The sequence below is a fragment of the Pezoporus wallicus genome, unplaced genomic scaffold, assembly GCF_028554395.1.
Source record: "Pezoporus wallicus isolate ANWC-B61680 ecotype Strahan unplaced genomic scaffold, APGP_CSIRO_Pwel_v1 contig_5352, whole genome shotgun sequence".
Classification (NCBI taxonomy): Eukaryota; Metazoa; Chordata; class Aves; order Psittaciformes; family Psittacidae; genus Pezoporus; species Pezoporus wallicus.
The window spans coordinates 1,617,951-1,638,412 of record NW_026639660.1 but is presented as its reverse complement, the minus strand read 5'-3'; the positions used below and the strand labels follow the sequence as shown (position 1 = coordinate 1,638,412).

Here is a 20,462-nt window from a genome sequence, read left to right as displayed (position 1 = left end):
AGTTTTGAGGACACTAAATGAAAGGGAGTTCTTGCCCGTATATATACGTAATTTTGCCTTTGGAAGAAGGGGTTTTGCTTTCAAAAGGAAATTTCAGGCAGATTTACCTCAGTCTATAACAAGTAAATCATGACTGAGCTTTCGTAGTTGTCCATTGGGTCTAGCTGTGTTCAGCTGTCATCAGAAAATCATGGCGCAATTGATTATTTCCTATGGTTGCTGTTAAATGAATTTGTCAGTTTGAAATGGATTAAACTCATACGGCTCTCCTGGCATGTGAATTCTGATTAGTCTTTGATCTTTGGGTGGGTGGTGGTTTTTTTTTTTGTGTGTGTGTTGTGTTAATACAGTTGTACAAAGGTAAATGACAGTAGCTTTCCCACATCACATACAAAGTTACTCACAGGATTATACTACAGGTTTTTCTGGTTCTTAATCTTTGTTTACACAAGAAGATTGTTCATCCTTCAGTATTTGGACCACAAGGGTTTCAAGTTGCGTAGATGCTTTCGTAGATAATAAACCAAGATCTTTTATCTTGGGATGTATATGCTCATGTGCCTCCTGAAGGAGAGGAAAAACCCCAACCATCATGTAGTATGAAGCTATATACAGAATAAATATGTAGCTGTTGGTTGCCAGCATTCAGATAGGTTTCTCACCAGAACAACCACATAATTTTTTTGTGGATTCTCCTGGAGTATTACTGTTCGGATACAAATATATAGTTGTGGAAAATGTGGTGAAAATTTTTCAACAGTTTTTCAGGATAAAAAGTAAACAGCCACTGTTGTATTTTTTTTCCCCAACCACAAAGCTAATTAATACAAATATGGACAAATTTAAAGCGAGTAGGTATGTTGGTTTTATGTTGAACTGTCAAATATTAAGGAAATTAGTTGGATAGTGAGTTGTAAATGGATATAATGATGCAGTTGCATTTGATATTGTGAGCAGTTAAAGATGTTTGTATTCAAACTGAAATTATGAGCAGCATTTATATTGGAAGGTTAATGCAAAAATGGAACTCCAGATTGTCTATGTGATTACGTGCACTTGTAGAGAAAGGAGTAAGATGGGACTTTTGGATGTGAGGCAGAAGGGAAGCAACTGATGAATAGTGGAACTGGGACTTGCACAGTAGGATGTACCTGACAATCTTTATGTGTACATAGTACTGTAATTATGTGCTATATGCATTTTTTGTCTCTTGATTGGTTGATTATTGGTACTTTGAATCTTTATTAAACCATTCATAAACATTTTAGTAAAAATCACTTTTGTCTTTTCAAGTGGATGGGCATCTTTTTAAGAAGTAGGACAAGGAAAAAAATGTTCATAATAAAATAATCTTTTCCAGATGAAGGGAATGAGACAGAGATTCAGCCACAACAGAACAGTCAGCTAATATGGAAACAAGGACGACAGCTGCTAAGACAGTAAGTGTTGAAAAAGGGACTCGGATAACAAATGCAAGGGAAAGCATCTGGTAATGAAATGTGATGATGGTGGTATTTGACTTTTTTTCTGTTAGATTTTCTTTCAAGAAAAGTTAGTGTATGTGATGAGGTTCATTCAGCTTCTGCCCTACTTTTCCTAGGTTTTGAAAGTTTTAATATTTCAGAACTTCAGAGGAGAAGCCTTGTCAAATAACAAACACTTGATCTCCTTTGCTTTTCCTTTACACAATATAATAAAACAATCTGCTTGAGCGAACAGTGGGTCATGACACTTTGCAATAAACCAACAAGCACAAATAATTCTTTAAGACCAATATAAAATACAAACTAGGGTTGGAGAGGAATAATTTTTGTTTTGGCCTGCTTCAGGTTCAGAAAAGAAGATTAGAAGTTTTCTAATTCTCAATTCATCTCAATGAAGCAAATGTCTGTTAATCTAAATTAGTTTTTGAATTGTGGTTGTGAGTCAATTTCCAAGATATTTGGTCTATTTCCAAGATAATTGGTCACATTTTTATGTGGGTTTTTTGCCTGGAGTTTAAATTGATGAGATTTCTTGAAGACCTCTCATCAGAATGTCTCGAACTGTTTTTTCATGGATTTGCCTCATCACCTATGCTGATAGTTAGATTCTAAGGTCTTCTAATCAGCTAGGAAAGCTTTTGCATTTTATTTTGTGTTTGTGTGTGTCATACAGAGGGTTAATTGAGAGGGAAGTGAGACAGTAAGGACAGTCTGGTGCTTATATTAAAAGATCTTTTCCCAAGGAAGTATGCAGAAGTTGAATTTGTCTGCTGGATGGCTTGTACATGCTTTTCTTTTTCAAGAGCCCAAATTTTTGCATGTATGTTGAAATACAAATAAATAAAACTATTACTGTTTAAACATTTTATTAATATAAAATATTATCTAAATATAGTGAACTTGACTTGGATCAGTTATTTTGAAGACAAGTCATTTCTTCTCAGCACAATTAATAAATGATACAGTAATGAATACAGCATGCATATTGCTGACGGATTTTGTTTTGCATAGGTGACCTGCTTGATTTTTATATAGCCAACAGTCAGTATTTCTCTCCTAATGTCATTATGTAGAGGATATTGTTAAATAATTGGAGGAGAATGTTCTTGCAGGAAAAGTGCATGTCCTTGATCTGTAACAGCTGTTATTGTAAAATAGCATTTCCCCTCTTTCAAGTCCTTTAGAGTATCGAGCATTCAATCAATCCAGTGCCCCTGAGAAGGCAGTGCTATTAGCTCTGTATTCTAGAGGAAAGGAGAAAGGACAGAGACCTTTTTCCAGGATTCCAGCCCTTATGTGCACAACAGTATTTTGCAGATCGATTGCAGAATATGGAAAAGGCAAGACAAAGATTTTATCAAAATGTGTGTAAATAACAACTCTTACTAGTAGTTATAGCTACAGCATTTGTTGATTCCCTCTGTTTTCTAGGTTTTTAGTAATGCTTACATAAGGAACGTATCTGATACTTCTTGTCAGGCTTCGTGTATTGAATAAAATGGTCATGTTGTACATGTAACTGTGATGATTTTTATAAGCCAATTGTAAATATTTTAATAGAAAGTGCTTTTCCACCCATTTTAGTAAATGAATGAATAACGTATTGTATAACCTCTGACTGCTAGGCTCTTTGATTATTTTTGTGTTTTTTTTTCTCTCAGTGACTGTAGAGGCTGGTACTGCAAGAGGCGATCCCTCTGCAGCTGGTACAGGATGATTTATAAGCATGTTTCATTAGCACAGCACCATACTTTGCTTAGCAAAAGGGTTGAAGATGAGTTTAGGGAGAAGTTTTCATTTACTGTTTTGAATAAGAGATGTGCATAGAAGATTAGCGTGAGTTCTGTTCCTACAGATACCTACAAGAAGTGGGCTACACCGACACGATATTGGATGTGAAGTCAAAACGAGTACGAGCATTATTGGGACTCTCAAGTGATGCTTCAGAGAAGGAAAACAGAAATCAAGAGCCAATGGTAAATGGCACAGAGGGCCAGATAAAGGAAAACGCAATGATTGGGTAAGCATCAAGATGACACTGTTATTTTTCTGCGTAAATGACTTAATGGTGCAGAATAAATTTTTGTTTCCTGAGAAGATTTCAGGATTTTTACCTTAGTTGGAGATTAGAGCAATTCTAGCTAATTTTATTATGTTAAGCAATAAGCATGGAAATAACTCTGGATTCACAGCTTAAAAGCACCGTAAGTTGGTTTTGGCTTTTTTTTTTTTTTTTTTCACTTGGATGGCACCACAAAGTCAAATCAAGCCTCTTTTGAGATATGATTGCTAAGTTCTTAAATGTCAGCGTTGTTTCAGGTTAATCACGTATTTTCATTGCTGCAGACTTTAATGTATCAATTACAGGCTTTGCTCTGCTGGTCTGTGACATCATAAATTATATGAGTTATAGGATTTTCCTGAGCAGGTCTGAAAAAGTCCCATGTTACATTCTGATTCCTGTATTTTTGATTTTCCAATAATGCATATACACATGTAAATATGACCAAAAGGTAAGGTACTCATTTTGGACTTTCAGTATTTCTAATACTATGACAAGTTAGTCAAGGAGAGTGAAGGCTTGTTATGCATACTTTTGCTTGTAAGTAATATTGAAAACATAAGAAGCTTTTTTCCATTTTATTCTCATTTTCATGCGGATTTAAAAAAAAATAGTAAGTTAAATCTGAAACTGAACTGTACAGGCTTCAGGAAAACAGTCTGTTCTTGTTTCAGATACTGCAAAACTTGAAAAATAATGAAAATGAATTGTTTATCTCAACAGTACATGAGGTAGCTGTTCCCAGTAGTTTGGGCTGCATCAGCAAGCACAGATTTCCTGAAAGATTCTTCCTCTTTTCCCTCTTTTTCTTTTTTCCTTTTCCATACTGATATAGCAAAATTCAAGACCTCTATTTTCTAAGGTCTGATGCTGTTACATGGAACATTCTGACTTTTAGAAACCATTTATAAAATTTCATTATACCCAGCAGATAGCTGCAGCAACTTCAGGCCAACAAGTTATGTAAGGGCAGAGGTTCATTGTTATGTAATTAAATTCAGTGCTGTGAGGTGGAAAATTTGAACACCCGCAAGCTACTAAAATACATTGTACCCCTATGTAGCTGACAAGCCATGTCATTTATGTACAGCAGCTTTATTTTTGAAGAGCAAGGAATGTTTGATATATTACAGGAACGATTTTAGTTTGATTTCTGGTGAAGGGGTCGCTTCTTAGGGGACAGTGGGTAAATAAAGCTTTTACACTTTAAAGTTTATTTAAATGCCTTCAGTTTTGAAATTAGTATATTTATAAGGTAGTTATTTGATAGATGAAATGGTTGGACTGCGGTTTTGGATGCATTTGCATTTCTTTCCTATCTACTTGCTTTCTGGGTAGATCTAACACTCTAGTCTACCCTATGGCTGAGGATATTCACTGATGGAGAAAAACGGCTTCCCTTCTATTGTGGCTCTGCAAGCTTGTCAGCTGCAAGGTTGGTCAGGCTGCATGCTTAGAGAAACTCTTTCATCTCGCTTGTGATGCATAAGATGACAGACAGTGTTAGAAAGCTTAGGGGAACATTTTGATACGTGTTGTGTGAAAAGTGACTCCAGGGTTTTACAGTGGAAGAATTTTCCAGGGATCTCATTCACTTGTGAAGATTGATGTGACTATATGGTGATTTTGAGTTTGTGGATGTCTGCTGAGATCTCCCTCACCGAGAGGAAGAAGTTGGGATTTTACTAAAATTCCTTGGTCAACCTCTGTACTAGCTTTCAATACTGTGATTCTTCTGGCTGTTTCAAGTACACTTTCAGACCACTTATTTCAGTTTTCCATGCAGGAAGCATTCTGTGGCTTTCTTCCTGGCAGAGACTGCCTGTTGTTTAACAACTATTTTATCTTGTGCTACTAGGTGCTGTAAAATGTTGCACCTCACCGTTTCTGTGCCACGTGGCACTGTTCACCTCCTCCCAACTGCATCATCACTTGTTTCAGATTTCGAAGTGCAGCTTTATGGCAGATGGAAAATCAGAAATGAGATGTTCTTACATAGCTCATACTTACCTGTTACTTGCCTCATCTGTTGTTAGCATTAAACGTGTAGAACAGGGTTTTTTAAGGAGTTTTAGCATTGAATGTGTGTGTGACTGAAATTTAAGGCACATGGATGTAGCTCCTGATCCCAACTGTAATTCTTACTGAGTGTTAGAAAACTTGATGCTTTTCTACCTGGTTGGCAGAACTGAGAAAAATTTAAGTGGCTCAGCTAAATTCTAGGTCACAGCTGAAGTAGGGGCACTCTTTGCAGCGACCTTACCAGTGCTAGACTGCTTATGGGGAGGCAGTTCTTTTATCAACCTCTTGTTATTCCTAGTGTGAATGTAAAGTGAGAAGAGGATTGGGGCCAACCCAAGCCTGTATGGTTGGAAGGAGTGCGATGAACAAGTGCCTGCAGTTTGGTAGTGGTAGAAGAGGAAAGTTACAGTGAGAGATTGGAAGAGCAAGAAACTAACCAAAGCCTTAGTGCAGTCCCAGGAAATTTAAAGACATGTATGTTTGTCAGAACCACCAGACATTGGGAGAGTTGCAAATTAAAATGCAGATAGAAGACGCTCTGTGGCCCTATGTAGCTGTATGGTTACAGTGAAACTCTGTAGAATGCTTTGCGGTCACCACAGAAGCCTGTTAACTGCTCAAGCCAATGCAATTTGGTAAATTCTGTGATTCAAGACATTTAATGAACATAGATGCCAAATGTCTGCTAGCAAGTCTGAGGCTAGTGGTCAACCTGAAGATGCTTTAGTTACATTGGAAGAGCAGAGTGCTGGAGAAAATGTAGTGCATGGAAACAAATTGAGTCTAAACCTCTGTTAAAGTGAGAAAATGCAGCTCTTGGAACATTTCAGTTGTTTGATGTCAGAAGAACTGCATAATATTGTGGGCCCAGATGAGACTCAGATTGAAGCGGAGTATGGCGATTGAATAAAGAGAAACCTTCTGGGTGAGAAACAATGAAGACAAATCAGTAAGAGTTTGTAACGAATGCAGGTGAATGTGACGAAGATAACATACATTAGAGGAGAAAATGGCACAGTGAAAACCAGAAGGAGTATGGATACAATGATGTGTTTCAGGAACAGGAAACTGAAAGGCACACTAGCTTTAAATTTCCTTAAAGATTTTTCCATATAGTAACGTAAATTGCAGAAAGAACAGGTTGGCTAAACGGCCTTCTGTACAACTGAACACTTGTGATAAATCCCAAAGAAAGTAAAAAAAAAAGATTTTTGTTTTTATCCTGCTGTATGGTTTACCTCTCTTGGAGGAAAGAGGAGGTAATGGAAACAGGAAACAAAACTTCCCTTATGTTTTGACTGTTGTTTGTTGGTAATCAACCAATACTTTCTCAGTGAAATGAAAGCGCTGTAGAACAAACCAAATTGGTACTGAGAGAAATTCCAGTAAAGAACAGAAAAGCTGGCGTACTTCACAACATTCTGATTTTAGCATGTTTTTTTTGTGTCAGTCCATTAATCTGTGTATAGTGCTTGGTGCTGCTGCTCAGCCTTCTTCAGCAGTACCTCGGACCTACCTCTCACTGCACTTCTGACAACAGCAGACACTTTGTTGTAAGGGTTAGCCCTGGCATTTTTTCTGACACCAGGGATGAGTGAAGTGTGTACTTTGTGGTGGGTAGGGAAGATATTCCTCCTCTGCTCAGTATCTTTTACAAATTTTTATGAATTGTCTGTTGCACCAGTTATATCATCCTGCCTGTTATACCAGTACGGTAGATACTGTAGCGCACTCAAGAAAATAATATTTATTTGCAGCAAAAATTGTGACTTGAATTCTGATAGGTTCCAGTTATTTTAGAAAATTGACATCCGATCCTTCATGTCTCTTAGCTTAATTTTTGTATGTCTTAGAAAGTTGCAGTTACAACACAGAACTGCCCCAACCTCTTTAACCCCATTCTTTTGGTACAGTGATGAACAAACCACTGTTGTCTGAAAGTTTTTTAAAGCTAAATCAGTTTCTCTTCTTACTATTAGGTGAAGTAGCCTTAGTCTTTATGTGTAACAGCTGCTACATCTGTGGCCAAACCTGTATTCTTACATTGCCTGTTTATTTGCTAATGTACAGATCCTCTTGAAAACTTTAGCACTCAAGACATCCTGTGGATTTTGAATGCACCCTGCAAGATTCTGATTCCATAAATGAAATGTTGCTATGATAACCTGAGATAGATATAGTCCTGTTCCCAGTTATTTCATGGATTTTAAAAGGGAATCTGTTTTCAGTTTCTTCAATCAGCTCACTTGCATTACAAAAGATAAGTACCACTTGGCATGACTGGACTCAAAAATACATACTAAAATAATAACTTTATAATAGTGGTTGAAATTCTTAACACCTGCAGTATTACGTGCAGGGGAATGGGTGCTTTCCCCCAGCAAACTGAAACAAATGAAAGCTGCCTGCAAATGTCACTTGTAGCCTTGAAAACATGAGAGTATTTAAGTATCTTCAGTTCACTTATTACCTCATTTTTTAATGGCTTTATCTTACTGACTGAAATGTAAACAGTCAAATTAGTTTACTTTCTTGAACATGTGTATTTGGATACCATTTGATATGAGTGGAAGCAAACAGAATAAAGGAATAGAACTAGATAAGAATGAGGGTATACCAAGCATATGTATGTATGTACACACATATGTATGGATGTGTGTATATATATAAAACACTATAAGTACATTATCTGAGTTCTTGCTAAGGCTTTGATCATTAGAACTATGTTTAAATTGCCAATAGGAACTTTTTAAAGAAGAATAGTCCTGAGTGATTTATCAGTCTCTCTCTGAAACTGATGTAATGCCTTTTTTATTCTATTGAACCACATACGGCTTCCACTGCCTATGCTTTACTTGGGCAAAAAGGCATCAAAACTCACCACTTCAGCAAATCCAGAGACCTTTCCAAAGTTTAAAATTAAACATTCTGAAAACCTTACCTCTATGATGTGCAACAAATCATTCCAACTGGCACTTCAGCAAGTTAATGCCTTTCTGTACCAGAAGGCATTGAATAACTTTTTTGCATCTCTAAATTTTATTAACACTGACCCATGTAATGAAAATGCTGCATACTGGCTGATGAATGTTGTGTGTTGACTAGCTTATAAAATGGTTTATTTGGTAAAATATCTCCGAATTTAAAAACTCGAGGTAACATCTACCATGAAAAAGATTTCCAAAACAGTCTGTGAGAAGATAATACTGAATTAAAAGAAGAAAAATATCCAAAATCTGTTTGCCATATTCCTTTTACTGGTGGGGTTTTTTTTTTACACTTTTTTCCTGTTTGTCCCTGCTTCCACCTTGCAGTGACCTAATAGGCATTTCAAAGGTACGTGATTTAGGCCAGACCTGGATACTTCAGATGCATTAAATTTGGGGGAGGTGGAAAAGAAGATAAATTTGGGGTTTATGTGAAGAAAGTAGTACCAGCCAATTTCATTGGCACAGATCTATGACTTTAAAGGCTGGAGGGATGCTTCTTGGAAATGTCACGTACGAGTCATTGTACAGAAGGAATGGGGAGAAAGAGACAGAGGAGGTTTGCAGTGGGTGAGAGAGAAGCAAAGAGAGGGGTTGTGGATAGCGAAATACCTTATGAGAGGTTACTTCAGTTCTTCAGACACAATTTATTTTTAATTTTCATTCTTTAAAAAGCTTGTTTATTTGACATATAGTTATCTCACTAGATTCGGCAGAAGGCCTTTCCTTTTTAGATTGCATTCCTTCGTGATTCCAATTTATATCCAAACCATTTTGTAAGTGTTGCCTACCAGTTGTAGTATGTATTGCACTGTTTCTTGCATTGTGTGCTGTGAATTCATAACAGGTTTCAAAGGTTGTGACAGACTGTCTAGCCTGTCCCATGTTCCTTGTTTGTAAATTTTGCTGATTTTAAGTGTTCCATAGTTTTATAAATTATCAGTTTGACATTTTCTGTGCTGCGTTACGAAAGATTTTGCATGGTATGGAAGATTTAACAAACTGTTCTTAAAGACAGCCCTGATAGAAATACATTTGAATTTGCATGTATTTATTTATTTCATCCATTTCGAAATAGCTCAACTAGCCACATTGAATAGACTGTGTTAAAACATGAAATAACTAGATTCTATGGGGAATTAATAAAGCTTACGACCTTGCAGTAGAGCATTTTGACAGTAAGAAGAGCTGAGCCAAAGAAAATGGCTTGAGAAAGAGACTGCTAGAGTAGCTCTTTGAATGCTGGGTCATAACAGGCTTTTGCCTGTTACAGGCCCCCAGAAACATTTCTTAGCCTAAGCTGAACTTGTGTTTTTCTAGATTTACTCTGGTATTTCTTCCTGCTTCTGAATTTATCAATAAAATCTGGTTTTATGTAAGATAACTTTTGTATGCCTTGGATAAAACAAACAAACCAGAAACTCTTCTACTTTTTCATCTAGGGGAGTGAGTAGGACCAAGGCAATATGGCCTTGTGGCTGGGCTGTTCATGGGAACAATCTGAGTGTCTTCCTGGCCATGACCACAGACCCACAAGAAGAAGATAATGAGAGAAATATTAAATGTTTTGATTTCAAAGAGAATATGTGTCTGTAATGTGGCTTTAGTGTAAGTTAAACTTGACTTTGCAATATGAAACATTCTGGTTCATGCTGGGAGCAGGAAAGTTATGATCAATATGCTGGTTTAGTTCCACATAACAGCTTCACCTTTCCCTTAGGTTACGGTTTCTACCTTTCACTCAGTAAGAAACAGGATTTGTGTTAAGATCCTGAATATTCAGTGTTAAGAGCAAATAGAATACTATACGTTCTGTAAGACTGCAAGTAATTTGATGTCAGGGCTGGCTAGATTTTTACATGAAATAGTTGTCTTGAGCTTTGTCACTGTAGAGCAGAAATAGTACATGTGGAATATCCACAAATCGTATTTCTTAGGAATTTCATAGGAAGATACTATTATTGGGTTTAGTCTTGAGGGGCAAGGATTTAAAACAAATCTGAACTGAACAGCTTGTAAAATACAAGTTGGGATGAGATGATGGGATTTTCAGTGACAAAAAGTTCTGGCAACTTCTCCTGAGGAGAAAAACAGTGTTGTGATTTCAGGTTTATGTTGCTTTAAGGGAGGTAAGTACTTCAGTTACTAGCCCATTTGTAACAAGAATTTTCCATTTTAAGCAGCAAGAAGTATCAGGGAGTCTCTCTGCCCCAAAACCTTTGCTGTCTCATTGAATAACACTACTGGAGAGGAGGATATAATGTAGAGTTAACAGTATCTGATAGAAGATGTTATATTGGTGAAATTAACTAATTATTTATTTACTAACTTACTTATTAAGGTTCACTTAGGAATTGGGAAGTCAACTGGGATGAACCCTCAAGGAAAGAAAGCAAGGTTAGGTTCTGGGGAGAAAAACATGCAAAGGTGCTGTGGTTGTAGGGTACGAGGTACGACTGAGGAAGGAGTATGAGGAAGGAGTATCAGGAAGGAGAGTCAGAACATGCAGCTGAAGAGCACAGGGTTGAGAAAGTCCTGCCAAAATCTGGTTACTGTGTGCACTCTGCTTTGGCAGCTTCTGTAGCTGCTCCTGCTGTCTGGGTTTTTTGGCTTGTTCTTCCCTAGCAGTTTTTCTTTAGTCAGTATAGCTGCGGAAGAAGGAAAAAGCAACGCCTAAGTTCTTGCACTTTGAAAATTATGTTCTCCCTTAACACATTTTGATCTAGAACAACCCAATAAAGAGGAAACATCCTTTCTGAGACCTTTGTGGTTTTGGCTTTTTTTTCTGAGACCTTTGTGGGGGGTTTTTTGTCTCCCTTTATTTGCAGCAGGTCCTGAACCTTGCCGTTGTCTTGCATAACTCATGTCTATAATACTAATTAGTGTATTAGTGTATCTAATGCTAACTTGTGTATTAGTCCTTGTCTTGGGAGCTCCATTCTGTTGTTTTCACCCAATAGTATTTTAAGAAGTATTCTAGGATACAGAAGCCCTGGAAATGTTGAGTTCCTAAATGTTCTAGGATACAGAAGCCCTTGAAGTGTTTAAATTCCTAAAATGGAATTTAAAGTAATTTATCTACAGTATCTCTGAGTATTTTTTTGCCACTTCTGCTTTATGTTGCTTTGTGGGTGATCCCATAAAGAGAAACAAACTAAACAGATGGAAAATAATGAAACAGGCAAGCTTCAAATTGCCATCAAAGTACATTATATAAATTAGCTAAGGCCAGACATTTTCTTGGATAAATTTTATAGTATTCCTAAGTGTTTATGCTTTCAGTAATATTTAAATGCATTATGTTTATGTGCTGCTAAAGGATGCTAAAATACAGAGTTATTTTTGATTTGACTTCTAAAATTTATTGAGATACAGTATAGCAAATCAGCCTGTCTGTCAGCTTGAAGCTTTCTTTTCCCTGGAGAACTTTTAAGTTCTTTAAATATTCTGCACTTCTGTTTACTTTTTTTGGTTCTTTTGAATTCTTTCTTGGAAGTTATGCTGTAGTACAAATAGTCTCTTGTGGTAGTGTGCTGACTTTGTACATTTTTGTACTGTGCAGGAGTTTTAAAATACATGATAAACTGCTGTGTTTTCCAATGCCTGAGATGCCTTCTACCCCACCCCCCACCACACCCCCCATGTAAATGGAAATACACAATTATGTATATATCCTACCCTCTCAAGTATGCAATAATTAATGAGAGAGTTGAATTCAGATCAGGTACTTAAAGTTTTAACATTCTCTATCAGTAGTCACTTTGTACCTCAGTGTGAGTGGGCCTGATTTAAGGTCAGATGAGTACAGAACCAAATCTAGGTGTGAATTACTGCATATCTTTGTACCTGTAGAAGGGTATCTGTCTCTTTAAAGCCAGTTCTGTTGATTAACATTTTATATTCTGTTTGTTACTAGTTCATACATTGCTGTTTACTGTAGGATGTCTGATAGTTGTTAATGTAGATTATCAGCTATATTGTTTTTACATGGTAGATTTTTACATGCAAAATATAGAGGAAAAAACAATGTTTTAGTCACCTAAAAATTGACCAGGAAACACAAAATTTGCTGAAAATCAAGAAGTTAGTCAAGTGAAGCACATTACAAATTTTGTCTTGCCAAGATTTTTGTGTTGGAACAGCAAAATAAGAGTACCATACGATTTCTGTGAAAATGTACATTATTGCTACAGATTCGTGAGGTATTATGGTCTCCCAAGGTAGTCATTACTTAAGGAAAACTTAAAATATTACAGACTGCTTTCAGATTCGCCATAGAAACAAGAGGGTCAGAATACTGCAGGAAGCATGTTTGAGATTGTTCTTATTTAAGATAAGATAGGGAAAAGTGGAAGGAATATTCTCAGTAAAACCAGTGACCATAAAAACATACCGTACAACACAGTATATTATGGGGCTGTGTATGTGGAATTTCTAATGGCAAGTGAAATCTTTATTGGTATTTTTTGGCAGTGAGGATGAGTAAATGAGAAAAGGGTAGAATAGCAAATTGTCTTAAGGAGGTGCAGACATACTGGGGCTATCAGGAAGTCACTCCTGCTAATTGTCATGTAAGCATAGAAGTGCCTGAATAGAGACTGTGTAAAGAAGAAAATGTGTTGCTTATCATGCCTTATTACCCATCAGAGCTTTTGCCCTTAGATGTTCTCTGCCATAAACCTTTGAAAAGTGTTACGAAGAAACATTGGGATAAGCAGGTGATGGATGATCAGACGTTTACGCTGCAGGGAGTTTAAAAGGCCATACTGTATAGGCTTGTTAGTTAATTGAACCTTTTGAAATGTGTCATAGCAAAACCAAAATGTAGTGTTAGCAGTGCACTTGCTGATCATAAGGGTGACTGTACAAGACAATTTAGAGCAACAACTCTGAAAAGAAAGAGAGACTTCTATTGTTTCAGTGGTTGTGAAAATCAAGATGACGTGCATTTAGTGATGAACTATGAAAAACAGACAACTGATTAAAGGTAAGAAAAACAATAAAGCTTGTCTTTACTGCTGTAAAGTCATATAAAGAATGGACAAGGTTTTACCGGAATTAATCATTATAATTCAAACTGAATAATTTTGTTCACCACTTCATCTTTGAGGGATTGATGGAGAAGTGTGTCTTCTGCATCAAAAACATGGTACCTGGTGGTCATTATAGGATTGCTTTAATTGCACTTTCATCAGAGTTTTAATAATGGTTAAAGTCTTGCTTCTTGTATTCTTCCTTTTCAGTTGTTAGTATAACAATCCTTACACTTCCCGTTCAGAGGCACTGCCTGAATTTGTGCCAGTGCAGACATAATTTACCTAGTCTTCATCCGTTTCCTTATTTGTTTAATCCTAACATCTACGTCAATGTTAGTCATCAGTGATATTTTCCCATTATATTGTTTTATAGTGGCAGATTTACCATGTCTGAAAAGTTAAGCATTGTTAGAGCTAGAGTATGATGTTTCGCAGCCACATGAGGAACATGATATCGCAGCAGCAAAGTTTTCCTGTACCCTGATGTACATACGGGAGGCCAACTTAGTAGCTGTAGCTTATGTCCTTGTTGCTGAGGCTTTCAGTATTGGAAGTTATATCAGTATTGAAGTTGCTTTTGGGGCACATACCAGATGAATCTTGCTTTAAAATGCTTTTCACATTAAAAAAAATCAGAGTGTCTGTTTTGGTAATTGCAGCTGGATGAAGAATAATTGTTTATTTTTTTAATCCGTAAACATTTTTAGCTATAGGCTTATTTTAGTGTCATGTGTTGTTAGACATCATAATACAGAACGGAATGCTAATTACAAAAGTGACTGTTATGATTTCTTTTGACTTATGGTGGTTGTTGTTGTTGTTGTTTAGGAAACCTGAATTGACTGACTCTGCCTCTCTGCTAGAGACCTTCAAGTTTCTTGAAAATGCAGCTGCAGACTTTAGTGATGAAGAAGATGAAGACGATATTGAAGGAAGAGAGAAAACAATCATTGATACTGCAACAGTGAGTGGAAAAAATAATTGAAAAGTTACGAAGAACAGAAAAAGTGAGATTAATGAGATGCCTGTATGCAAAGTATTTGACTGTGTATGTACACGTGCAAATCATTAATGCATCTTTATGATGGTCTGTCCAAGCATGTGTGCATAAGAGGGATTATGTATGCATTTCTGCGTTTGTGCATACAACTTAAGCTTTGCCATCTTTATTGCTTTAAGTTTTCAGTGACAGATTAATTTTTTTAAATTTTTCTTCCTACTATTCCATATTGCCTAATATGTTTTATATATATTGAATACATTTTTTAAGGTAGCAGGTGTCCTTTTTTACAATTTTCAGCTAAGTTTGAAGGTAGTGTTTGTAACGTTGCATGTCAAAAATGCATTGTTTCTTGAATATTTGTATAAATGTAGTGACATCTAAAATTACTTGTAGAAATTTATCCTTGTAGGTTACAGAACTGAAATATCACTGAAATAAAATACAAAGAAATATTTTTCTTTAATAGTTTGTGGAATGAAGAAAAAGTATAACTGGAAAAACTCTACCAAGGGGTTAATAAACTTTTTTGTTTGTTTATTCAGTCAAATACCTTAAACTCCCTCTTGAGCTATACTTTGCTATACGATTTGGTCATTATTCAGTGAGTTCTGTTTCTTAGCAATTGAAATTTGGAGTTAAGATGGATGTGATTGTTTCTATGATGAGTTTTAAGAATGAACACTTAAAAAAACTCATCAGTTTTAAAGAGGTTTTGAAGAGAATCTTTGTAAACTTGTTCCTGTCATCCATGGGCTGTGAACTAATGTCTGAGACTCTTCTGTAAAATCATCTGTAATAGAGTGTGTTTAATAAGTCTGCTGAAGGAATGAAGCTTGAAGTTTAGAATTCCTTCAGGTTTGAAATGGGTTCATTGTATTTAGTGGAAACAGTCATTAATCTTCATGATTAGGGATGTTGGTCTATGTATTGAAGTCTTTACAGACTGACCCTTAGCAAGGTTCCAAGTCAAAATATTGTGATGAAGGTAATTCTTTTTTTCTCTAGAAGTAAAATGTATGATACAGATTTCATGTATCATAACTGTAAAGCATCTAGTCCATTTTGGTTATTGAGAGAAAAGTAAATTTATTGCAGAACGAATACAGTGAGGTCCTTCATTAATACATGTATTTTGTTTTTTACCAAAATGTGATAAATTTTTTAAAAGCTAGCTTACTTTTGAATTTGAAAGGGAATTGCAGTTTAAACATGGAGGTATCATGTTCAAATAACCGTAATATCCAAGGAGGTATCCAGGATGGACTGATTTTGCCAGATCTGAGCGAATGAAGTCTTGTCAATTGTGTTGTGGTTTGTTGGGTTTTGTTGTTTTTTTTTTTTCCTAAACTTGTCTTTTGGTCCAAATTTAGAGCGGTTCCAGAGGTGAGAGTTAAGGTGGCTATTTTCAGAGAAGCAGAGTGAGTTTGGCTTTGCTGCAGTCCTTTCTACAGCATTCTGGGGGGTTGGTTTGTGGGTTTTGTGAGTTTTTTGTTGGTTTTGTTGTTTTGTTTTTTTTTCATCTGTATTAAGAATGTTTGTACTTTTCTGGTATTAAAATAGTGGTGTAGGTCAGTGTAGATTCATTAGGAATTGTTTTGTCATGAGAAGAAAGATCTACAGAAAAACTTCATTTTGACTTAAAAGTTTGAACAAAGCCTGAACACTTATTCCAGATTTACTTATTAATACATACTTTTCTGCTTCTTCAACAACTTTGTAGGATTTTGCATAGAAGACAAGACAGTACTGCTTGGTATAAAGGTGTGTGTGTGTAATGTAATTCACTGTTTTTGTTCTCCATTCTGACCTTTCAGATTGTAAGGAAAAGAGTGCTATCTGATAGCAGTGAAGACAGAGATACAGAAGAAGCTTTGAAAGAGTTTGACTTTTTAGTTACCTCAGATGAAGGTGATGGGGAATCGAGAAGTTCAGGAGATGGAACAGACTGGGGTAAGGAAATGTAATGGATTGTATGAGGTGTATAAGGATTTAAAAAAAAAGTGCTAAGAATACTTGGGTTTGATTGAGGTCTCTGTCACGATCGCAGCTTCTTTTGAGTATTCCTACAGTAAATAATTGGCAGACTGAAGTCCTCTTGACATAATGTTCTCCTTTTTATGTATACTGCTTTAATATAAGGATTCTTCAGGGGTTATGCTTCTTTTCATTGTCTTCTTCCTTTTCTTTAATAATAAGGCAAACAGAATTTGAATTTTATGAGTGGAGTTAATGTGTTTTTCCAGTGACCCATGCTAATGAAGGGCTCTGATAAAGCTGTATTTTACAATTACGACATGAAAGCTAGTTTGTCTTTGCTTTCTTCCACTTTGATACAGAGAGTAATGTGAGTCATAAATACCGAATTCTTGTACTTTCGTTGTGTGTTAGCAATTTGGGTGATATGTACTACTCAGTTGTTCAAAATTTCTTTCACAATCTACCAGAATAATACATCTTTAAGCCCTCTAGTCAGAGAGAGAGATTTCATAAACTGTTCTCTGTCCTTTGAGGTTCATATCCTGCAGCCCAGAATGCCAGCATGCTTTACTTTGACATTATTATGCATAAATATACTGCATAGGGAAAGGAAGAAGGAAGCAAACTGGTTAAATATCTTGATGGGGAGTTATTTTCTCCCTAAGCTGCTCTGGAAGGTTTAGGAGTAAGTGGACACAGAGGGAGTTGTGGAAGGTGAATGGGAAATAATTTATCTTTATAATGGAACTGCAACTTTGACAGACAAGCCATCATAGCTGTGCTCTCACATGAGCTAACAGCTCTGAGATACTGTATTTCACTGAACCATGTTTAACTCCTGGTTGGACTCCAGATTAATGTTAAGTGTGGTGTAGTCTCTGCTTAAGAGGATGTGTCTCACTATCGTTACCTACAGCAGTGAGTATTCTGTTCACCAAACAAATTTAGGAAAGTTATTGTCTTTTACAAAAAAAAAAAATTATTAGGTTGTTCAATATTTTCTTCAATATTAAAATTTTATACCTCTACACTTGGTAAGTGTACCTGTTTTTGTGTCACTGAAGTTAATATGCCAACAGGAATTTTTTGTTCTCAAATTCACACTTCTGGTTTATTTTTACTTTCATTGATGACAGCTGAGTACAAATAAGCAAAAGTCTAACATTAAAAATAAATTGTCACAGAAAGTAGTAGTCTCATTTCTAGAAATATTAAGGGTTTTTTTGAGTTATAGATGTCCATGATTTTCAGTTACTTGTTTCACAACCTGTCTTTTATGGTAACTGCATATGAGAGTAAACTTCTTCAAGGAACTGCCATTATGAATCACTTACATTAATTTGATTTAAGCAAAACTGTTAAATGTAGCATATAACAGTGATGTTGTAAAAAGAGGGTAGAAGCAAACAGAGGAAGTCCTTGCTTTGTTTTTGGATCTGAAGTGTTACTCATCAGTTACAGTAATCTGTTGAACCCATTTGGCTTAAAAGGTCCTCAGAAGTGTTCAGGTAATTTTTAAACTATAAAGCTAAATACTAGTTCAGGATCCATTTGTGAAGTTGAACAGAACCTGTAGGATGCAGGAAGCATCCTGGGACAGTCAGTAGAAAATTAATGCATGAAGTATTTTCCTGGCAACAGTACAGTCTAATATAAATCCATTAATTTATTTTTTTTTGGTTGAAGGAGGGCAAAAAATCTTGTTTAGCCAGGGAGGAAAAGCATGATTAAAACTTACAGTGTGGTCCCAGAAAGAATGCATACTTGTTTTCTCTCAAGCATATAGTTTCATACCTTTTCTTAATGTAAGTTTTGATCATTAATGTTCTTCATGCAATTTTTTATTAGTAGTAGTACTTAATTGGGCATATGTAGTAAGAAGACATGACTTAGCCCACAGACCATCTTTTTTAGAGTCTCTCTTCAGCTTATTAATATCTCTGTCTTTTCATGGCTGCTGCAAAAAGACTAATGCCTCAAGACTTTGGGTCTTGAAATAATCTGTCACTCATGAATATAGTATCGTGACTGAAGAATTCAGAGGAGTGAGAGTTCATCTAGTCCAACCTTCTGCTCCTTTTCATTTGCAGCGGGTTACTGTGGCTGCCTTCTGGTCAAGTTTTGAGTATCTTCCAAGAAGGGAGTTCCCATAAACTCTTCAGGGGCAATAGAATCATAGAATAGTTTGGGTTGGAAGGGACCTTCGAAACTTATATAGTCCAAACCCCCTGCGGTGAGCAGAGATAACATCAACTACATCAGGCTGCTGAGAATTGCATCCAGCCTGGCCTTGAATGTCTCCTGTATTCTGGTACTTGACTGTCCCTGTGTTAAGAAGTATTTTGTCCTTCTGTGATGCAAGTCTGATCAGAGTCTGTCTCTGTCTTCCCTGCACCTGCCCATTGGGCATTTGTAGACAGCACTAGGATACCTCTTTTGCTATTGCTGAACGCTCACAGTAGTTTCAGCCCGTCCTTTTAGCTCATCTGCTCCAGTTGCCTTAACCATCTTAGTGGCTCCACTAGACTTTCTGTGCTATGTCAATACTAGATACTTAGCATTATACTTTCAAGGCTTCTCAGTGTAAGAAATACTGTACTGTAGTATAAAAGGTGTGCTCTCACAAATGCCAAATGAGGAAATAATCACTTCCCTCACACTACTGGCTACGTTTTTGTTAATAGAGCCCAGGATATGGTCAGTGGACTTCGCTGCAAGAGAATGCTGCTGATTCCTCTTCAATTTGATGTTGAAGAAGGACCCCCTAGGTCTTTTCAACATAGTTAATTTCTAACAAATCAGTCCCCATAATAACACATGTCCAGCTGTGTATTTTCTGTCCAATGATAGTGGCTCCTTCAGGTTGTGATTGATAATGTTGTGCTTCCTCTACAGGCATTTAGTGTCTGCAGGTTAGTCTGAGGAGAAGTTATTTATTGTTCATATTTTAAAAGGTCTAGAATAGTTTATTGATGTACAAAGCAAACTTAGTCTGAAAGGAATTAATTTTTAAATAATAAAGTTGAGATTTTTATGAAGAAAGCAAAATAAAAAGTGCATTTAAAAGAATTTTGCAGCTGTAATGGTCATGAAAATAAATATATTTGAGGAAAAGCTGTATTACCTCCCTTCTCTCACAAATTACTTTTTCTAAGCTGCCTCAATGCAGTCTTTCCATAGATGGAAAAAATTGCTTTTTTGTATGTGAACTCATGTAAGGTGTTCAAAATTTCCAACTACCATACACCTGAAGAATACTTCTTCTCTGTATCGTGTCGCAGGGGAAGCAATTTGAGAGAGATTTAAAAAATAAAAAAGGGGGATTTGTTTTTGTCATTAGGCACATTGAATTTTTTTTGATATTTTTTTCCAAAGACTAATAACTCGGGCCTTTTCCTTTCTGTGAAATTTCATGGCTTTAGTGCTTTAAGGTTTTATTCAAGAAAACCTTGGTGACATATATACTATATTCCAAAATTATTTAAATGTGCTGCTACTTTAAGTGACAACATAGCACAAAGACAATAAAATGAGGATTTGAAATGATGCAACATCTGATTTGTGAAGTTATGTTGACCAGTAACATAGCTGCTACTGCTTCTAGATATAGTAATTCTTTCCCTGGAGGAAAGAAAAAGCTGAAAAGCGTATCCTGACTTTTTATAAAGTAAATATTGCTTACATTTGTGAACAGCTGTGTGCTTGGTTATAGAAATTAGGCATGTGAAATTTCACCTAAATTTTTTGTTAAATTCTGAGCGAATAGAAGTGGAATGTGAGTAGCAGTTTTACAGCTTTCACAAGCTTGGTGCTATTTTTGTCTGTTTAAAATAAGACAAATGCCATTGACAGCAGCTGTTACCTCCTTCAGTGGAGATCACTTGGTGACAT

At 36.1% G+C, this 20,462-nt stretch overlaps 1 protein-coding gene across 5 annotated transcripts in view; it reads left to right on the top strand.

Moving 5' to 3' along the window:
• STRN (striatin) overlaps positions 1-20,462 on the top strand; it is a 62,678-nt gene that overhangs the window by 22,556 nt on the left and 19,660 nt on the right. For all 5 annotated transcript variants that reach the window (XM_057415428.1, XM_057415431.1, XM_057415427.1 and 2 more), the window contains exons 4-7: positions 1,361-1,439; positions 3,340-3,504; positions 14,420-14,555; positions 16,409-16,544. In XM_057415428.1, the coding sequence (XP_057271411.1) occupies positions 1,361-1,439; positions 3,340-3,504; positions 14,420-14,555; positions 16,409-16,544 (516 nt within the window). The remainder of the gene's footprint in view (positions 1-1,360; positions 1,440-3,339; positions 3,505-14,419; positions 14,556-16,408; positions 16,545-20,462) is intronic.